The 23294-nt window shown below is 44.4% G+C and overlaps 1 protein-coding gene across 1 annotated transcript in view; it reads right to left on the reverse strand.

The window, feature by feature from the left end:
* Positions 1-23294, reverse strand: part of PSAT1 (phosphoserine aminotransferase 1) — a 79314-nt gene that overhangs the window by 34880 nt on the left and 21140 nt on the right. The window contains exons 2-5 of the mRNA XM_069230069.1: positions 19722-19782; positions 19127-19196; positions 18725-18930; positions 11523-11695 (exon numbers count right to left, since the gene is read on the reverse strand). Of these exons, the coding sequence (XP_069086170.1) occupies positions 11523-11695; positions 18725-18930; positions 19127-19196; positions 19722-19782 (510 nt within the window). The remainder of the gene's footprint in view (positions 1-11522; positions 11696-18724; positions 18931-19126; positions 19197-19721; positions 19783-23294) is intronic.

Genomic DNA, 23294 nt, shown 5'->3' on the forward strand with positions numbered 1-23294 from the left:
TTTGCAAGTACTGTCTATTGCCAGCATTTGCTGTTTCACCACTGTTTTGCCTGCATTATCCGTTTCAGTTGTTTTCTTCCCAATCATCCCACCCCCTGGCTTACCGTCCCCTGCTAGACCCTCCCACCTCTAAGGACTACTTATGGCAGCCGCTGCATGGCCGCGCTGCTGGCACACCAAAGGCAAGCTTGTCTGTGCCCATCCATGCCTGGATCATGCCCACCACCAGGTTCCCTGGCTCTTCCCCACTGCACAGCTACACCGCCGTTGGCCTCCAAGTCCTACATGTCTCAACTTATACTGCTGCTGCACATCCCCATGATCTACAAGAGGAGTATTCTCCTGCCACCACTGCCACTTCACCTGCAGCAAAGCCTGCACTTTCACCTGCAACCTAACCTCCAAACTCCAAATCAAAACAGACAACCGCCTAAGATGCATCCTACTTAACACCCGCTCCGTCCACAAACATGCAATTGAACTCTGGGACCTCCTGACCACATACTCGCCCGACGTCGCATTCCTCATCGAAACCTGGATGAATTCGGCCTCGGAACCAGACGTAGCCATAGCCATACCAGAAAACTACATGATCACCCGAAGAGACCGAATCAACAGACCAGGAGGAGGAATCGCCATAGTCCACAAAAACACCATAAGAGTCTCCACCAACTCCCACGACACCATCAACTCCGCAGAGCACCTCCACTTCAAAATCCACATCAACAACACACTCAGAGGAACACTGGTCTACAGACCGCCTGAACCCACACCACAGTTCTGCGATGACATCACCAACGCCATCAGCTCCCAAGCCCTCGCCTCAACAGACTACATCTTTCTCGGTGACCTAAACTTCCACTTAGAAAATAACAACGATATCAACACCACCAACCTAATCGACAACCTCGCCAACTTCGGCCTCAATCTACACCCACCCACTCCGCAGGCCACACACTCGACCCCATCTTCTCAGCCAGCAACCACGTCTCTTCCAGCCACACCACCTAACTCAGCTGGACAGTCCACCGCTGCATCCACTTCTCCTACCAGAAACCAGTCACTCACCACCACCGCACACAACCCCCCGACGCAACTGGAGCAAAATATCAACTGATCTCCACTCTCGCCCGGGCCCCACCCCCTGGGACCCCAGACCCGAACACAGCCACCACCAACCTGCATCGCTGGATAGATGATTGCGCCAACAACCTCGCACGGCTCAAAAAAAAAAAAAAAAAAAAAAAAACAACAACAACACCTCCCACAGAATCAAGGTAAGCTGGTTCACCCCAGAACTACAGGAACCCAAACGGCTATGTCACAGAATGGAAAAAAAACTGGCACCTTGGCCCTACCAACTCCAACCACATCGCTTTCAAGGATGCCCTATGCAAACATCACCAACTGATCCGCACCACCAAAAGGATCCACTTCAAAAACCGCATCGACACCAACGCTCACAACAGTAAAGAGCTCTTCTGCATCGTCAATGAGCTCTCCACCCCCAGGACCTGCTCCAACGAACCCCCGCCATCACAGGAGTTCTGCAACTCACTGGCAATCCACTTCCGTCGAAAGATCGAAGAAATCCGCAATAGCTTCAAACCCCAGACCCACCAGCTGACTACAAACACCCAAGAACCCAACGCTCCAAGCAACACCCACCTCCTCCACACCTGGACCCCCGTCAACATAGAGGACACCGCCACCACCATGGCCTCCATCCACCCCGGATCACCATCGGACCCCTGCCCACACCATATCTTCAATAAGGCAAACATCATCATCACCCCCCACCTCTGCAAAACCATCAACAGCTCCTTCGAGTCAGCCACCTTCCCAGAAAGATGGAAGCACGCAGAAATCAACGCCCTGCTGAAGAAATCAAAGGCAGACTACCGGCCGATCTCCCTCCTCCCCTTCCCAGCCAAGGTCATCGAAAAAATCGTAAACAGCCAACTATCCCGGTTCCTGGAAGACAGCAAGTTACTTGACACCTCCCAATCTGGATTCCGCAGAAGCCACAGCACCGAGACTGCACTCATTGCTGCCACAGACGACATTAGGACCATGCTCGACAAAGGAGAAACAGCACCACTCATCCTCCTGGACCTCTCCGCAGCTTTCGACATGGTATGTCATCACACTCTCCGCACATGCCTCCACAACGCTAGAATCCGCGACAAGGCACTCGACTGGATCTCGTCATTTCTCTCAGCCAGAACCCAGAGAGTCCGCCTCCCACCGTTCCTGTCAGAAGCCTCTAGAATCATCTGTGGCATTCCCCAAGGATCTTCGCTCAGCCTCACGCTCTTCAACGTTCACATGGCCCCCCTCGCCAACATCTCACGAACCCACCACATCAACATAGTTTCCTACGCAGACGACAGTCAGCTCATCCTCTCCCTCACGAAAGACCCTACATCTGCAAAGAACAACCTCCACAACGGACTTCACGCCATCGGCAGCTGGATGGATGGAATCAAGCCACCTCAAGTTAAACACAGACAAGAAGGAAATCCTCATCTTTGGCACCAACCCCTCAACTTGGAATGACTCCTGGTGGCCCACCTCCCAAGGAACCGCGCCCTCACCTACGCAACCTAGGCTTCATCTTGGACTCCACACTCAGCATGACTCAGCAGGTCAATGTCATCTCCTCTTCCTGCTACAACACTCTCCGCATGCTTTGCAAAATCTTCAGGTGGATTCCTGTCGAAACCAGGAAAACTGTCACCCACGCCCTGGTCAGCAGCCGATTGGACTACGGAAACGCCCTATATGCAGGAATAACAACCAAACTCCTAACAAATCTGCAAAGAATCCAGAACACATCCGCCCGCCTCATTCTGGACATCCCACGCAGCGACCACATTTCCCCCCACCAAAGAGACCTTCACTGGCTACCAGTATCAAAGAGGATCACCTTCAAACTCCTCATCCACGCACACAAGGCCCTCAACGACACAGGCCCAGCCTACCTCAACGACAGACTCACCTTCCACACCCCCACCCGCAATCTTCGCTCCGCCAGCCTCGCCCTCGCCTCCATCCCCCGCATCCGCTGCACCACCGCCGGAGGAAGATCCTTCTCTCACCTAGCCGCCAAGACCTGGAACTCCCTACCGCTCCACCTTCCCAAGACCTCTTGACATTCAGAAAACGCCTCAAGACATGGCTCTACGACCAGTAGCTCCCCCCCAGCGCCTTGAGACCCTAACGGGTGATTAGTGCGCTGTATAAATCCTTGATTGATTGAAACAGCTAACAACAACAGAAACACCGCAAATATGACAGCGCCCTAAGCTTCGACCAAGACCACCACGGTCCACCTCCAGTGCATTCTACTCAAAGCACGATCACATGGCAAGCATTCCATAGAGATATGGAACACAATCTCATCCCTCACCTTCAATGTCATCTTCCTCATGGAAACCTGGCAGAATCCCGCCACTACACCAGATGCCAACATAATCACCCCCAAAGACTAATAATGACACTCTGGGTCTAAACCACCAAGTACAGAGGCAGTATTGTCATCATCTAAAAGGACACCATCTGCTGCCCAACAGATGACCCAACTCTGATAACAGAACACCTCAACTTCCAACTCCACAGACAGAAAATACACCATCAGAGGCATCCTCACCTACAGACCACGCCCCAGCTTCTACAACGCCATCCCAGACCCCTTTGCGAACATCGCCATTGGCTCCGAGCACTACATCTTCCTAGGGGACCTCAACTTCCACCTTGGTGACCCTAGCAACTCCAACACAACCAACCTTCTGGAAAGCATGAGGAGCATCAGCCTCAAGCAAATTGTCACTGACCCAACCCACATTGCAGGACACATGCTCCACCCCATATTCACCTCCAGCAACACAGTCAAGTACAACCACGTCACACAGCTCACCTGTGCTGACAACTAAAGCATCCACTTCACAATCTCAAGACCTAACAGCTCTGGCATTCACCACTCCCCCATGCACAGATTGGAAAAAGATATCAGAAGACCAGTGGAATAACGCTATCGGATCCCACCTCCCTGACTCAACACCTGACCCAGAACAAGCAGCAAAAAAAAACTTCTCCCAGTGGATCACAGAATGAGCTGACACAATCGCCCTCACCAACACAACCAGTTTCAAAGGACCAACCAAAGAGACTGCTGGTTCACTGAAGAACTGAAACCTGCCAAATGCAACAGCCACCAACTAGAAAAAGTGAGGAAGCAGCAAAAAGACAGAAGACAGCACTACCTTCAGGACTGCACTCAACCAGCACACCACCTCCTGAAAGAAACAAAGAAGAAAGTCCTAGCAGACCTCATTGAAGCCAGCAACAACCACAGCAATTAACTCTTCGCCATCGTGAGGGAATTCTCCAATCCCACTGCCACCAAGATTTACATAACATCCTCCTAGGATGTGTGCGACAGCCTCACAGGCGTCTTCACTACAAGATCTCTGCCATTTATGAAAACTTCAAACATCCACCGCCGACAGTATCAACCAGCTCACACCCATGAACACTAACCCTGAACACCTGCTCACCGACTGGGACCCCCTCACCACGCATGACAGTTCTGCCACATCATCAACTCGGTGCACTCTGTAGCACACACTGACTCCTGCCCATACCACGTCTTCAACCCTGGAAGCAAGATAATCAGTGACGAGCTCAGAAAAGTCTTGAACACCTCCATCACCTCGCCATCTTTCCCCAAGGACTGGAAATGTGCTGAAGTGAAACCCTCCTGAAAAAAAGAAGAAAAAAAACAACAACAACAAAAAAAAAAAACACACATCTGCCAACCCAGCCAAACCAAAGAACTACAGACCCATCTCCCTGCCCCCCCCCTACACAGCAAAAACCACTCAACCAGCAACTCACCCAACATCTGGAACACCACAACCTCCTGGAGCCTTCCCAATCCGGATGTTGAGCTAATCATAGCCCAGAGACAGTCCTAATCACAGCCACCAATGACATCAAGTCCCTCCTGGACTCCTGCAAAACAGCAGCCCTCATCCTCCTGGACCTGTCAGCCACTTTTGACACCATCTCCCATCACATCCTGAACAACAGACTCCACCACATTGGGATCCAAGGATACACCTTCATAAGGACTGCCTCATTCCTCTCAGGAAGTACCCAGAGGATCCATCTCTCACCTTTCACCTTGGAGCCTAAGAATGTTATCTATAGTGTTCCAAGGACCGTCCCTCAGCCCCACCCTCTTCAACACTTACATGACCCCCCCGACCAGCCTACACCATCAGATAGCAGACTCAACATCATCTCCTATACTGCTGCCACCCAGCTCATCCTCATGCTGTCCAAACACCCCTCCACCACCACAGCCAACTTCCACAGATGCATGATGAACATCACTGAATGGATGAAGGACACCTGTCTCAAACTGAACAAGGACAAGACGGAAGTCTTCATATTTTGGACCAACACATAGCCCTGGAAAGATGTATGGTGGCTTGCAGAACTCAGCACACCTCCTGCCCCAACAAACAACACCTGCATTCTCTGAATCATCCTGGACGGCAAGCTATCCATGAAAAAGCAGTTCAACACAGGGTCATCCGCGTGCTTCCACACCCTTTCGCATGCTCCGCAAGATTTTCAGATGGATCTCAGTCATCATCAGAAGGACCGTCACGCAGGCTAGACTACGGAAACACACTCTACGTAGGAATCACGGCAGGCCTCCTGAAGAGATGTCAGACAATACAAAACTCAGCAGTAAGACTCATCCTCGACCTCCCCAGAATGACCCACATCAAGAAGCTACACTGGCTCCTGATCCAGGAGCGAGATGCCAATTCAAGATGCTGACCCACGCTTAATAAGTCTTGCACAACGTAGGATCAGCATGCATCAGCAAACTTCTGACCTTTCACCAACTGACCAGACACCTTCAATCTGGCTCCCTCTTCCTCTCAGCAACCCCCTTTGGATCCACCGAACCAACAGCAGAGGATGCTCTTTCACGCACCAGGCGGCTAGAGCGCATCTCAGGGCTGCCTCTTCACTCCAGCAACGTGAGAAAGAACGCAAGACCTGGTTGTTCGAATTAACTAACCACCACGCAGCAGCCAACATCTCCAGCACCTCTAGACCCTCACGGATGATTTGCCATACTTTATGAATATTTGATTGTTTGAAAGTAGAACAAGGTAGCACTCTGCAATACTTTGCATCAAAGAGGCATATGATGGGTGGTAAACGAACAGTCCCATGCACTCACCCAGGATTTTCTACGCTAATCCTCATCTACTAATGTTGGTTCAAATGCATTGCCACAAAAATTAAATATTATATATATAAAAATAAATAAAGTGTTCAAGCAGATCTAAAGTTGAAGAGATTTATTTTCTCCAAACCTTTCCAATTTTGCACATGCTGCATGTACAGCACAAATATAAAGTGGTAAAGTGTTAAACCTTGTCAAATTATTAAATAGTGTGCTACGAGGGTACCCTTCCAGTATAAAACCTAAGCTTGACCTTAGGCAAACATCCTTGCACTAAGGTGCAAGGGTGTGTACACTGGTGCAAGGCAGCTTAGGGTATGCCATGATGATAGGAAAGCAACAGTACCATATCTAAGTAGATATGGTGTTGTTGTGAACTCTTTTTGACAACGCGTGCAACAACTTTAGTTATTGCGCATTGTAAAAACAGATAGTGAGGGAAACAATTAAGAAAGAGGTCATCGCAGATGAAGGTGCCAACAAAGACTGTTACACCAGGTGCCACAATGCTAAAGCCGGTCCTGCATACATGTGTACATATTGCAAAACACAGTCTGTTAGACAAAAGATCAGGTCAGGAGTATATTGTAAAAGCTTTTCAAAGTCCGTTTTCAGCTTCGGCCAACATATTGGACAGGGAATGAATCGTTCTCCATATCCCTGTATATTTTGTATTTAGATGTGATATACCAAAATGAAGACAACAAAATATGTAGAAGTCTGCAAGCCAAGAACACTATAGACATGTATCATATTCATGTCAAGCTAGTGGTCAATGTGTAGTTTGCAACATCAGTAGTGTGCTTTGCAAGAGCACCAAAGGCTGACTGCATGATAATTTACCTCCTTTCTCAGCAGTTCAAATCCAAAGTAAATTTCTCCAAATCAAAGCAAAGTGCCAAACCTATAGCACATTTGTTTATTTAATTCTATAAGGGGTTTTTGTCCTGTTGGCACAGGCTCTAGATGGAGGTGAAGCAAATAAAAAAATGCAACATTAATACTTTACTTCTCGGGCCTTACATTCTAATTTATAGATTTGTCACCCACACCACAGTTTGCTGTAATTGAGTTCAAGGTTATGGTTTCAACCATCACTTATATGCAGATCTTCAAATTCAGTGCCTTTATCACAGTCTAACTTTCCATTTTCACCTACTCGAAAATGTAAACGTCCTCGAAATATCCAACCTTATTTCTCAACACTGACATTGCAACCAACTCTTTAACCTCACACAACTCTATATACTAAGTCATAGGCCTTTCCTTCGTTTTAAAATATGTTTGCTTTCACCCCTTACATTATGCTTCACAATGTAATCTCCTACCGATTTAGCAATAGCACGTGTACATCGAGTAGCTGGATATTATAGCTCATTAAAAAGGCTCTCACTATCTACATATTATTTTATTACAGATGTTATCACCAAGATTGGTGCAGCATTCCATTCTTTAGCTGAGAAGCACGGATTTCCCAACGGCGTAGCTAAATGATTCAGTGAACCTGTGGTAAAGTTTAACAAGCCAGGAACATAGTGGAGCCAGCAATAGGGACTGCTTTAAGGTTGCTGGAGTTAGTCCAGAAGGGAAAGGGCAGCTGTAATTTATAGTGTTAGTCAAGGCCTAAGCGTACCACTTTCTTCAATGGTGGTCAACCAACAACTTGGCGCAAAGCAGGCCCCTACAGACCCGGTCCTGAAGATTATCATTACCACAGAGGTCTCAATCTCAGGCACTTTAGTGCAATGTTCAAGGAAAGTGCCCCCTTCGGAACCAGGATCACCATATTGATTACTTGGAACTGCTAGTCATTCAGTTAGTCCTCAGTGCTTTACTCCAGTCATTCGCGGTTTTCAAAATTTGGCTAGATCAGGGGTACCCCACCTTTTTTTGTATTAGGAACTACTGATGTTCAATGAAAAATACACTGAGCTACAAACAGTTTAGTGTGGTAACAGAAGTCACGTTAGACAAGATTACATTAGTGCCCACCCTATGAGTGAGAAATCATCAGCAGTGATCACCTCTGTATCAGGCGGGGTTGCCATCAGTAATGTGAAAAAGTCTTTATCAATGTGTACTAAAGCTACATGGTTACAAGACAGTCATAGCCGCAATGCCCCTGACGCCAAGGTAAACATATCAGTAATAAGTCTATCCAGTTACTCGTGATTTATCACTCAAATACCAGCTTTAAATATATGTAATATATTATGGAAATGTACACTTTTTTCCTCCTAACATCAAGTTAGGAGTTCTGAAAAATACACACAATTTTGTCATGAACAAACTCTTTTAAATTTTGGGATGCATTTATTAATTCAACCAAGCATAAACCTTTAATTTACTAGGCTGGGCTGCACACAGGACAGCTACTCACAAGTAGCTGGAGAGCTACCATTAGCTCACAGCCTACTAAAGATGCCTGGGCTCGATCCTAAAACTACAGAGATGTGATGGTTTAGTAAGAGGAAGAGGCTGAACAGTTCATACAATGTAGTGCTGAACACAATAACCAAAGAGGTTCAGCAGCAGCTAGATTCCTGCAAAAAAAGAGTTGCTTCTATGCTGATCTCAATTATTTACACACATTGTTTTCCCAACTACATAGCACTAAGAAAGACCTGATGAAAACCTAAAGCAACCAAAGGGACTTTTCCAAGTGCCCCTGCATTCTGTTTGGAGAAACTTCCTGCTAAACTGAAGGGGTTTCTCTATTGTTCTAAAACACAAACACTGATTGAAAGTTCCTCACGCCCTCAGCTACAAACAAAACTGGCCAACTCTCACCAACAACTCAAAGAAACTGTTTTGAGAGAGAAGCACACAAAGTAGGACTAGCAATACCATTTGTAAATCAAGTATTTTAATAGATATAAAAATCGCTTTAAAAAATAAAATAAAAAAAAAGGGGGGGCACCAAATCGCTACAGCATTCCATCCTCTAAACGGCAAGCACAAATTTCCAAGGGCACAGCAAATCGATCCAGTGGAAGTGTGATGAAGTTTGTTACAGCCAAAAACAGTTGTCTAATCTACCTTAGGGACCGCTTTACAGACGCTTGAGATAATCCCCATAAAGTCAAGGTAAGAATCAACTCAAGTGAAGTCCTGCTTTTCTCTCAACACCCACAAACAGACACAAACTGCACTCACAAAAACACATCTTACAATTGTTCGCAAACAGTTTGAAAAGCTGACATTAGAATATCAACTATGGCGGCACCACCACCCAGGTAGTGGGGGATTCCCCAAACAACTATCAGAATGATAAGTTGTTTTAGAGTTTGAAATTTATGTGGGAGTAAAAATAAGATAGGGCAAATTGCTAGGGTTTTAGGACAACGTGTGCTAGGACTTTTATTTTTCGTTAATTATGCTCTTGGATCAATTAAGATGTGGTACCTCTGCTTGCTTAACCAAATTTGACTTCATAGTGACTTAGCAATCATGGCACATAGCGCACCTCAGGGTGGTTTAAAGCACTATCAAGCAGGACACTAAAAACGTGCTTTGCTGCTCATGCCAACATGTTGAATCATTTACCAATTCGGTTTCAAGCCAACATGGAAGACCAGCCAATACCCTCTATATGCCACTGCCCTTGTTCTGCTAAAATGTCCACCACAACACAAAAGTAAGTCTGCAGTTCATCATCGAACCTTTGCTTACTGGTCCAGACGTTGATCATTAAAAGACCTGCTTTGTTCAGCAATTCAACTACGGAGTGGCTCTGCACACTAAAGGAATGAAGTGATTGATGTTATTTTCGCATTCATTATAAGCCTACTGCTAACCAACAACTCTCTTAATGGCAGCCACAAAAGGGAATCAGCTGTGACCTTTCTTACCCCCTGAAACATATTCCATTTTATAAACAAATTCTTCTATACGGTATTGCCAATTCACTGCACTTGCCGTCCTTGCACCTTCATTTCAAATTATCAGCACTTTCACAGTGCTTTGTATGTGGTATCATAGCACTTTATTGGTGCACAATTCTACGAGGTGCTTATGGCTCATGTACTTGGAACCCTGTCTCCCAGAAGCCCGAGTATCGTTTACACATCCTCTGTTTGTGAATTAAAAAAACATGTACATAGTGATAAAAAATAGCAGCAATATTAAATTTTACCTATAACAATATACAGTGTTGTATTATATTCCATTGCCATTTATATAGCAGTTTCTTACCCCATTCATTAGGTTCTATTTTGTCACAGTTCTTGAATCTAAGATTGATCTCAAAATTACTGCTTCTTTTAGAAATATGCCAAATCCATAATAAATTGCTGGTGTTATTATTACTGAATACTGAAAAGGGAGAAGTAACATTATGTGAGTGGAGTTCCCCATATAGGAAGCACCCTTATGGCCAGAGAGTAGACCTTGCAAACAGAAAAAGCAGCTTTGATCCGACTTCTGTGTTAAGGCAGAGCTCTGGGCGAAAATTATTTTGGGGCTAGACGTCATGGGTGAAAATACCTGAATAGAAAGAAGAGCTAGAATGGCCGTAGCCAGGTCAAAGACCCACCATCTGGTACGGCTTGCTACGCCCCTCAAAGAGAACACTGTTGATATGCACTGTCTTCATGCACACCAGATCCACGCCAAAACACACTTATGTGTAAGAGAGAGGCTCAGTTTTCACAGAATAAACATAGTTTACCAAAAGGGGTTGGGGTGGTTAATTACTCCGCCAGGGGTACACAACAAGAGACCTGTCTTCTCTACAAGAATCTCAGAAGTCAACATTTGTCTCTTCCTAGGCAGGGGGGTGACAGTAGCCACATTCAACTGTAAGCGTGACGCTTTGGGTACACATCTAATACTGAAGAATCTTGTCCGTAGCTAGTACACAAGAACGTCAAGCCTACTTGGGAAAATAGGGTCAAGCCTGAAAGTTGTGCGAAAGAGCTGGATGTGGCACAGCGGTCTGCACAAAGCAGTCGTTTTCACGAACTTAAAGAACAACAAAAAATACGAGTGAGGAGCTTTGGGGGTGTAGATGAGTGTGCACAGAACTGGGGGTTAAATGGGTGGGTAAGGGTGAGAAAGAACGCAAGTATCAATCCAACCTCTTTACTTCAAGAACGATGTTATAGGACCGCTTGACAAGTCATGTGCCAAGGTCACTTCCAAATTGGTTTAGGTGTGACTGGTATTCACTTTTGCACAATTTAGATTATATATCATATAGGCAAAATAAACAAGATGATTAAGCAAAAAAGTTGTATCAGTACCCTACCTTTGAAATATCCACTGGCTTGGACAAGATATTTGATGACATGTCACAAACCAAGACTGCTCCTTTGACATCAGGTACAAAGTCAAATTCCACACCATGGATAGTCTCATTTGAACAGTAATACACGTATGAAGCATCAGGGTTAAGTTTCCAACTGCTCTGATCTGGAATTTCTGAGAAAGAAAGAAGAAAACGTTCAGTTGTGTTCTGCTACAGTACAACACCTTACAACGAACTCTTTATATAATTTCCGAAGGTTAGGTGAATGTCAATCGTTGGTCCTACACAGAAACGGGTCTTTCTAGCTTTATGGTGCAAATCGTATTTGGGAGCTGCAGGCATACTAATACTGAAAGGCCATACATAAAGAAGACAATTTATATTTATTGTCGACTTTGCTACCTTTATTCAGCAGATTGTTTTATTATTCTGTTTCCAGTACCCTGCCTTCGCACAGAGATACAATATATTTGGAGGATACCACAAGCTTATCCTTTATCTTCCAGTGGCCAGGATCTGGATACTTATCTGGTGGTATCACGCTGGGGGCGTATATATATATATAGAGGCGTTTGGCTGGATATATATCTATAAGCACAAGCTGGACTTCCTGTTCCCCAATAGGATTGTAAAGTCTAATCAAAATAATCATTCGTCCCATGAATTTACAACATATGTTTGGTGCTCACCTGTTCACTGCTATGTGCCATTACTAAGTAGCAGAGGATAGTTTTGGGAATAGAGAGCAGAGCAAGAGGATGGGGCAGAGATGAGTGGAGTAAGAGTAAGGCGGGGGGGCGAAGCGAATGAGGGCCTGAATCAATGTAACGTTAGCTGTGCAATCTAAGCATTTACATTTCTAGTAATTTACTTTTTGTATACTTCTATGAGGACCCAGTTTGATGATAATCCTTAATGCGCCACAGTAACCAAGTTCTTCTACGGCTGAAGTGCACTCAGGGTATTTCCTCTTCCCTGAAAACGTTTTAACATTCTCTGTGAGGCAATAGTTGCCTTTACATGTAGGTACATGTAGCATAGAAGCAAAGTTTCTCACTATGTAATCTAGCCTTGGGCACCACACCGTTTCAGCTAACACGAGTCTTCTCTATCATGGCCCTGCACACCCTTCTGTCCTATTGGCATGACCAAAACTGGCAAGTACAGGGCTGTGCAGAGTGTCTGCATTGAAAAAAGGACACAGAGCTCCTTGATGAAAATAATGCATCATCTTCCAGTCTTGCTAGCTGACACGGATGGATTTCTGTGCAGCAGTTTTGCGCATGGGTTTTGGGAAAGGGGAGTATGCAGTGATGCTCAACAGTATGGCTTATGTAAGACTTGATGGCCTTCTAAAGAAGGTTTCTGGCTACAAAATAAATTAATTACACTAAAACATAAGAAAAAGACTTGACGTGCAAGCCAGCCCTAGAGTTAACACTGTGGTCAAAAAGCATCATTTTGTATATAAGCTTGAATTGGGGGGAACAGAGAATTATTTTCTTAGTAGCCCAAACACTGACTATTTAATGCTGGCATCGGTTTGTCTGGTGCACTGGTGCCAAAGTCAGTGAGATGGGCCTGAAAGGCTCCCTACAAGTTGCAATTAAAATTATAAACTGCAGGATCAAACACTTTGGGATGTGATAAAGTGTTAGAGAAAAGCCAAAACCGCTAGCTGTTGCTTGTGGAACCAGTAGAACCAAGATATTTAGTATTTCACAATGCACCTTAGTATGAAGGAACTGGATTATTGACTGAGATCTTCAAGATATAACATTTCTATGACCCAAAGAGAGTCTGTGCTTGGGTGGCCGCAGTGTGAAGATGGACAAAGCAAGAAAAGAATGTTAGGATGCTTTCTTTGAAAATCTGGGGTGCCTCGGAAGGTATGTCATCACTACAATACACCCATAACCACACAGGTCATTTTTACGTTCCTTTCAATGCAGGATTTTGGTATGCAGTTAAAGTATTCTTTTTTTTATGACAAACACTTTATCTTTGATTATATTATTATTATATATATTTACGTATGTCACTTAAGAAAAATATTTTTTTCTATTTAAGGGCTGGGTAGGGGTAGACGGTAGAAAGGGATTTTTAGGTTTAATTGACAGGTAAGGGGTTTTTAGAGTTCTGGGATGGGAAGTGTGTTAGAAATTGGGTCTCTAGTTGGCAGAGCTATGCACCCTGTCCAAGAAGGGACTACAATCCTAGTCAGGGCAAGTCAATTACACAACATAAATTTGCCTGTCCTCACCCTCTGTTAGCTTGGTGCAGAGCAAGCAGGCCTAACTATGATGGCAATGCGTAAAATATTTGTGCAGAAAACACAATAATCACAGGAGGTACACCACAAAAAAAAGAGACCCCACACGGATGTAAAAAAATAAAGCTTGTTTATATGGTTAATTTAAAATCAGTACAATACAGAACCAATTGGTAACTGCTTAAATATTTGTTTTACAGACTCAATAATAAAGCAAGGTTGGTAATCAATGATGTGATCGAAGAGATGGTGCCGGTTATTCCTCAGCATGAGTGTGTGTTGATTCCCCAGACTACGGTACGGTCCTTGGCTGTGCTTTGGTCGGGGGGCGGACGGGCGATTCCCAGGCATTGTCACCAGGGAAGCAAGTGACGATTGTGGGGCAGTGGTGGTGGCCGTGTGGCTGCCAGGTTTAGTAATGCTGCTCTAGGTCCAGGGAGAATATGGGTGGCAGCTATTGGGGCCGCTCTGGGTGATCAAAGCTGCATGCTGCAAAGTTTGGCCAGAACCGCTCCAGATGACCAAAGATGCAAGAGGCAGGGACTGGAAACACTGCTCAGGGTGATATGAAGTAGCGAGTGGCAAAGTTTCATCAGAGCCGCTCTGGGTGACTACAAAGAGTTCTTGTGAAGTGCCCAGATCCTCCTTTCAGGTCAGCCTCGGCTCCAGACTAATAGTAGGAGGTAATCAGCCTCTTTGTGAGAGATCCGGCCACTATCCTTTGAGATTAGGTGGGAGCCCTTCCCAACCTCCTCCCCAGGAAGACCCACCAGTATGCAGATGTAGCCAAGTATCCTGTGTTGCGGGTGTCTGAAGAGAATGCACAAGTGTAGCTGTCACCTAGCCCAAGCCAGACGTGTATTAGAGATAAGCTGGGGGCACACAGGGCAATGAGTGCAGAAAAATGTCCACTTTCTAAAAGGTGGCATTTCTAAAATAGTAATAAATCTGGCCCTACCAGTAAAGAGAATTTATTATTACTATTCCGATGGTACTAAACATGATGCAGCTACTCCTTTCAGATCAGGATCTACAGCTTAAAACGTATTATAAAGAATTCCCAATGCTAGCCTATGACAGGGGCAGGCCTCACAGTAATGAAAAACGACTTTGGGAGTTTTTCATTACCAGGAAATGAAAACTTAAATGTATCGGTCCTTCCTTTTGCTTACAGAGCACCGTGCTATATGGGCTTCCTGGGGGCTACTTTGGGGATGATATATGTACGAAAAGGGGAGTTTCAGGCTTGGCAAGAGGTTTTAAATGCCAAGTTGGGGTGGTAGTGAGACTACACACACAGGGGAGGTCTGAGATATGTTTACAGGGCTGCGTAGGTGGGTGGCATAATCAGTGCTGCAGGCCCTCTAGTAGCATTCAATTCCCACCCCCTGGGTATATGGTATACCACTTTACAAGGGACTTCCATGTAAATTAAAAATGTAAATTTTGGATACACAAATGCTACCATGTTTTAGGGGAGAAGCATGTGCACTTTAGCACTGGTTAGCAGTAGTAAAGTGCTCAGAGTCCTAAGGCCAACAAAAAGTCGGTCAAACAAAGGAAGACAAAGGCAAAAAAAAAAAAAAAAAAGTCTGAGGTAAGAGCACCCTAAGAACGTCAGGTCTAACAAAGGGGTAGTAGATGTTTTAAGTTTCATGGATGGGTAAAGTGTGAAGGGTAATAAGGTGTTTTAAAGTTTATGGGATGAGAAGGGAAAATGGGTAGAAAGAGTTTTCTAGGATTCAGGGATGGATGGGGTAAAGGGTAGTAAGGGCAGTAAGGGTTTTATGGGTTCAGGCAAGGACTGCGATAAAGAGTAGTAAGAGGTTTTCAGGTTCAGGGGGGTGTTACGAGGTCTTTCCATTTAGAAAGATTTTTTTTTTGGGGTGGGGTTATGAGGTTTCATCCATACCAAAAAGTAACTAAGATCTAGCTTCCTACCAAATTTGGTGCAGTTTCCTTCAGGACTTCTGACTGTTGCGAGTTTAAAAAAAAAAAAAAAAAAAAAAAAAAAAAAAAACTTTCTCGGCTTTCTCTTGACAGATCACCCCGAAATTTTCCATGAAGGAGCTAAGCAAAAAGGAGCACTTTTTCTTACCAAAGTTATCAGCAAACCAAACAAATACTTTCTATGAAAACACGATCCTAACTATAACTGCACAGTGACAAATGCCACTGGGTAATTAATATCTAACACACAAACATTTACCAGCACTCTTGCCACACAGGTTTCAATTTGGTGAGACTTACTCTTGGTACTCCAATTCAGGGATATACTCCTCTTAACTCCAACTAGTAAGGTTTCCTCTTCTTTTACCACAGCAGCAGGGCTCTTCCTGCTCCTAGACTAGGCCCTGGTCTTAAGGGGAAACAATGTCATGCAACGATTCACTAGGGAAGGGGTGGTTTTTAACCTGCTTTACAGGGGGGTAACATACATTCTAAAGTTAATATGAATATTCAAAGCTTTTTTCGGCCTTTTGAAGAGCATTTGGATGGTGATGAGTAGTAAAAGATGAGGTTATGTTAACTGTAACAGGGAGACCAGAATGTTGAATCGTGGAAGGTCCAAATACTTCACAATTCAAGGGAGAGAGGAAATCAGATACTGCAGCACAGTTGATTGGAGGTAGATGTATTTATATATTTCCTCCAACCCCCCACGTGCTTCACGGGTGGAAGCAAGTCACATACAGAAGGTGGAAAAGTGCAACTTCAAAGGGGGAGGAAATCATCAGTCTGTGCTGAACTCGCTCCGTCTAGGCAAATTTTTGCACACAATCTGATTTTAAGCTTATTAGTTAGCAAATGTACTTTAAAAATATTTGTGGAAAGAGGGGCTGATATAGGTTTGGGTGTGGGGTGGGAGGGAGAGTGGATGTATTTAAAACTATTCTTCTAGCGATCTATGCCCTCTCATACTTTACTAATAATGCTTTACATAAGATGGAGGTAGGAAGCGCTCTCTGTTCCATTTCCTCTTCAATGACTATCTCATGTATCTGGCTTCTATAGAGAGTCATCTTTTCTGATAAATGTATCTAACACTGGTGTCACTGCACAGCGGAAAAAAAAATGGCACGATAACACGTTATGCTAGAGCAAATGTACTAAGAAATTACTACTGGAGGGCAAAGTTCCAATATGAGTTTATTACTAGACTACAGCAAAAACTGTTTTTACTATCACACAGATTGCAACCAACAACTAATTTACACAAGGAAACTGCTCTCCCAATAGTCACACTATGCCTAGCGTGCGATTTCAACTAGCCTAAAACATGTAACCCTCTGCATCCTGGTTTTGGTTAAACGTGCTAAAGCAAATGCACATGACAAAAATACCGTATCACAAACCACCTATGAAGATACAGAGTGTAATATGCTATTAATATCATTGTTGAGAGGAGAGGTGCATCATGACTCATTGGAGGCTTCTGTTCTCACGAGTCACGGCTCTGCCCCACACTCAGCAGCAGAATCAAACATGTTACACTCTGCACATCTGCATATATACTATTACCACTCCACCCATCAACTGCATTTCCATTCCAAGGCCCTGCTATTCCCAGCCAAGTAACACCTATCGATCGCACTGAGAATCACTCTGTACTACAAACAGAAAGCAGACTTAGGTGAATGTAAATGTTCATCTTAAGTATATGAGATACTGTGACAAGGCCAGCATCTATTTAACGCTGCATATTGTACCGCCATTACGCTGTGCTAAATGGGTCAACTGAAAGTCTGACTTTAAGGAAAATGCCATATATCGAAACATTTGTTTTTTTTTCCCCACGCCAACTTTATTTAGTTTGGATAACATGGTCACACGTTTTCTATCCACATCACAACTGCATTGTGTTAATTTCCAACTATGTCTACCAGATATGGGTAGACTGCATTGGAGGGAGAGTTTCACTTTGTCATTCCCCATCAAGTCTAAGGTACGGTCTTTGACTGTAGCTACGCCAATCACCTGTTGTCCAAAATACAGTAACAACTCGCTCTTAAATGTGGAGGGCAAAAGATCAAACCAAACATTAGGCACCATGTTGGCATTATGTCTTAATTCAGTCCAGCACTGCAGTCTAATTCTTTAAGACAGAAGTATTATCTGTAAATTACAGTCAAGCCTTTTCCTTATCACCTAGTGCAATCATTCATCATTACAGCCTCAAATTCCCTACTGTAAGGGCACATTCTTCATAGTTTCATTATTCAGTGATAAACAGGGAATCAGCTGCATACACGGTAATTGATTCAAGGGATTTTACCTGCATTTTACCAGCAAAAAAAATATTTTAAATCATGCAGCCTATTCCCAACTCACTCAATAAAAGGGAATTATTGTCTGCAAATTAACTCAAATAGTCTAGGAAGAAAAAAATACAAAAAAATAAATAAAAAATCTCGAGTTAAAGTAGGACAACAGACTATTACAACCCTAACAGTGTGGGCAGACTCAGTTCTGTAACCTACTGCAATTTCACAGATTATTCTTTGAAGTCTCACATGCATGTTAATTACATCCCTTACAAAAGTAATCCTCGTAGAGCAACCACTTTTATCACACCAAGTCCCTTCCTCAGATCTAGAGAATTCGCACGAAGTATGTAAGAAATAGTAGGTTCACCTGCGTGTCGCACAATCCCAATGCCAACTATTGGACAGAGGTGGAATGGCTTATGCTGGGCAGAACAATGGCGTAGAGAGTCAATTTTCGCCCATCCCCTCGTTCCCGTGGTGGTCGGGAAGGGAGTGCAAATCAGCAGGAGAGCTTGAATCCCCTGACAGAAAGGTTTTGCTAGCAAGTAACTGCTTTTAAAGTGAAGGGGCAGATGAACTTATGCAATAACAAATTAGTCTGCTGTGCTTCAATGAGCTGATCATATCTCAAAAAATAGAGGTGTGCTTAAAGAGGGATATACCTGTGTAACTTCCAAGTTTAGGGTGAACAATATTCACTTTTCCATATTTCTCTGCCTCGAGCGCAGCCTTAGCAGACCAGGCTCCAGTGACGACATAGTCTGCACATCTGCTTTCTTTCAAGCCAATTAAGTTCAGAGGGACTGAACAAAACTGGCCCGATCCACCCCCCTGCAGGAAAAGGACCTTGTAGTTTTCTGGGATACTCCTGTGGTGCAGAGAAAAACATGCATTCCATTAGTAAAGGAACATATACATGTAATTCAAGAAAGCCTCACTTGTGCTTCATACAGCAGCAACAACTATTAGGCAATTCACATTTATGTAAACATCATTTTCTGTTTACTAAGCAGGAGTATTCAAGAGAGATCACAATGTCAAGGTTACACTGAAAGAAAACTTACAGTAATTCACGCAACAGGTTTTCGCTTGTGTTGAGAATCTTTGTGAAATCTGATGATCTGTGGCTCATTTCTGGATTAAAAAAAGCAAATAAGAGTTTTTTTTCCAGTGATTCTTATATTACAGTCTCCTTCATCAGTTTATCTTCACAAGCCCCTGTCCACCACAAACTCTTCCCTGCTGCTCATGGCTGTTTCCCAGCTTTACCAAATGTGGGAAGCCTATCAAACTCTGCTCGTCTTTAGCGATCCAATGCTAAAAGGAGTCAGTTTTCAGAAGTGACAATAACTCGAACTTCTGCAAAGGAATGATGGTGCCATCCACAAAGATAAGCAACTGGATAATCCCTTTCATATTATCCAGTCAGTGGGCACCAGGAAAAACAGCACCCTCCATGGAGGATAAAATACAAAACACTAACCACAAACACATTGCGCTGCCACAGAAAATGGATGCCACAAACAATCTTGTATCACTAGGTTATTATTTTTCTGGAGAGATGGAAAGCACCAATTTTCTTCTATCTGAAGCATTCAACGGACCACGGTGGAATAAAAGTTTAAAGAAAATCCAGCAGATACTGCCTGGCATACTTACCCAGAATACTAATGCCAAGTCCTCTGTAGTTCACCAATTCCTTCTGTGCTTCAAGCAGAACCTGTTGGATGTCAAACAGTTTCGAAGAGTCATATCCAAAGTCATTCATTATAGCAACTGCCAAATGGTCACATTTTGGATAAAATTGCAGTTTTTATGCTTCAAGTTGCAAAATAGGCAAACAAATTGACAATTGGTCTCGCTCTGCCAGTGCTGGTTGCTACTACTGGCTTTGCCAATGCTGGTAAAATTATACCAGCATTGACAAAACCAATAGCCATAGTCAGCGATCGTGGAATGATATTTTCTATATACTTTCAGGATGGTTGCCATCTTATGATAAACGCAATATGACAGCCATCTTAGAATGGTATTTTCTATACTTCCAAGATGACCACCTACGATGTTGCTCTAAAAGCAATGTACGGCCACCTGTGAAATATAAAAATGCTATTCCATTCTAAGATGGCTGGCTGTTGCTTCTAGATTTAGGGGGCAGAGGAACAGAAGGTGCCTTAAGGTGGAGTGTGGAGCTAGGAGAGAAAGAGAAAAGAGACCTTTTCGTTTTGACAATGCTTATTTTGTCTATGAATGTTTTTGTATGAATGTGCACAATGTATGAAAACAAGTGCTGCCTAAAAGCCAAAATATATTTTTATGCAAAAGCACACATTACACTGGTAGTCCCTAGCACTGGAGCAGACTACTTAGTGTGTGGATGCCCACTTAGTACAAGAGCAGATTGTTGTAACTCACAGTCAGATAAGCCAATGGCTGAAGTGGGCTGACGCCTGCCCCACGCTGTGGTGGGCAGAAGCAAAACATGAATGACACTACCCAATGATTAATGGATAAAGAGGGCTGACTGAAAGCCCCTGTAGATAAGCATATATATATACACACACACATACACATACATACATACACACACACACATATATATACATACACACACAAACAAAAGGTTTTGCCTAAGGCCAGGCCTGAAAATTTCTCACTCCAGAATCAACAAACAAAATTGTCAAAGCGAAATGCCGACTTTCAGGTAAATGTCTCATTTTAAACAGAGCCCATTCAGCTGCTAGACTGAGACATTGCACAAACCAAACTTTAGCAAAAGGTTGTGTGTTACAAACTCAGGCCCGCTCCCCGTGCACCTAGGTTTAACACGTGACTGACTGCAAAACAATTCTAATGATACAGGGGAAGCTACAATTTAACCATAAGCAGGCTTTAAGTACGTCAGGTCCCACTGGGTCTCACACTGCAAACAGACTTTGAAATGGGTCCCTTATCGGCTTTATTTTCATGTCCTTAATTTAATGGCAAAAATATTGATTGATTTTTTAACTATGACTGTAAAACCATTATGGCGGGGCCACTGGAATTACGTGGCTGAGCAGCTGTGGTGTTTTCCATATGGTAATGGAGTTGCCACATTCACCACATAATTCATCATCTGCTGCATAATTTGCTAATATTTACAAAAAACGTTGTTTTTAGCTCAAATGGATCAAAGGCCACGTAAAACATGGTGACACAAGTTGTCTTGTCAACTTTCAATTTCCTATTGCTGCACTGTAGTGTTAAAACTATTACCAAGGAGGTAGAACCTCTGCCCAGGCAGTGATTGTAAGAGGCTGGACTGGCTTGTAGCGAGTACCTAGGGGTACTTGCACCTTGCACCAGGCCCAGTTATCCCTTATTAGTGTATAGGGTGTCTAGCAGCATAGGCTGATAGATAATGGTAGCTTAGCCGAGCAGCTTAGGCTGAACTAGGAGACGAGTGAAGCTCCTACAGTACCACTTAGTGTCATATGCACAATATCATAAGAAAACACAATACACAGATATACTAAAAATAAAGTTACTTTATTTTTATGACAATAGGCCAAAAGTATCTCAGTGAGTACCCTCAGTATGAGGATAGCAAATATACACAAGATATATGTACACAATACCAAAATATGCAGTAATAGTATTAGAAAACAGTGCAAACAATGTATAGTTACAATAGGATGCAATGGAGACACATAGGGATAGGGGCAACACAAACCATATACTCCAAAAGTGGAATGCGAACCACGAATGGACCCCAAACCTATGTGACCTTCTAGAGGGTCGCTGGGACTATTAGAAAATAGTAAGGGTTAGAAAAATAGCCCACCCCAAGACCCTGAAAAGTGAGTGCAAAGTGCACTAAAGTTCCCCAAAGGACATAGAAGTCGTGATAGGGGAATTCTGCAGGAAAGACACAAACCAACAATGCAACAACGATGGATTTCCAGTCGAGGGTACCTGTGGAACAAGGGGACCAAGTCCAAAAGTCACAAGCAAGTCGGAGATGGGCAGATGCCCAGGAAATGCCAGCTGTGGGTGCAAAGATGCTGCTACTGGACAGTAGAAGCGTAGGTTTCTGTACGAACGACAAGGGCTAGAAACTTCCCCTTTGGAGGACAGATCCCTCACGCCGTGGAGAGTCGTGCAGAAGTGTTTTCCCGCCGAAAGACCGCCAACAAGCCTTGCTAGCTGCAAATCGTGCGGTAAGGGTTTTTGGATGCTGCTGTGGCCCAGGAGGGACCAGAATGTCGCAAATTGCGTCAGGAGACAGAGGGGACGTCGAGCAAGACAAGGAGCCCTCTCAGCAGCAGGTAGCACCCGGAGAAGTGCCAGAAACAGGCACTACAAGGATGCGTGAAACGGTGCTCACCCGAAGTTGCACAAAGGTGTCCCACGTCGCCGGAGACCAACTTAGAAAGTCGTGCAATGCAGGTTAGAGTGCCGTGGACCCGGGCTTGGCTGTGCACAAAGGATTTCCGCCGGAAGTGCACAGGGGCCGGAGTAGCTGCAAAAGTCACGGTTCCCAGCAATGCAGTCTGCCGTGGGGAGGCAAGGACTTACCTCCACCAAACTTGGACTAAAGAGTCACTGGACTGTGGGGGTCACTGGGACACAGTTGCTGGATTCGAGGGACCTCGCTCGTCGTGCTGAGAGGAGACCCAAGGGACCGGTGATGCAGCTCTTTGGTGCCAGCGGTTGCAGGGGGACGATTCCGTCGACCCACGGGAGATTTCTTCAGAGCTTCTAGTGCAGAGAGGAGGCAGACTACCCCCACAGCATGCACCACCAGGAAAACAGTCAAGAAGGCGGCAGGATCAGCGTTACAGAGTTGCAGTAGTCGTCTTTGCTACTATGTTGCAGTTTTGCAGGCTTCCAGCGCGGTCAGCAGTCGATTCCTTGGCAGAAGGTGAAGAGAGAGATGCAGAGGAACTCGGATGAGCTCTTGCATTCGTTATCTAAGGAATCCCAAGAGACAGAGACCCTAAATAGCCAGAAAAGAGGGTTTGGCTACCTAGGAGAGAGGATAGGCTAGCAACACCTGAAGGAGCCTATCAGGAGGAGTCTCTGACGTCACCTGATGGCACTGGCCACTCAGAGCAGTCCAGTGTGCCAGCAGCACCTCTGTTTCCAAGATGGCAGAGGTCTGGAGCACACTGGAGGAGCTCTGGGCACCTCCCAGGGGAGGTACAGGTCAGGGGAGTGGTCACTCCCCTTTCCTTTGTCCAGTTTCAC

The sequence above is a fragment of the Pleurodeles waltl genome, chromosome 1_1 (genome assembly GCF_031143425.1).
Source record: "Pleurodeles waltl isolate 20211129_DDA chromosome 1_1, aPleWal1.hap1.20221129, whole genome shotgun sequence".
Lineage (NCBI taxonomy): Eukaryota > Metazoa > Chordata > Amphibia > Caudata > Salamandridae > Pleurodeles > Pleurodeles waltl.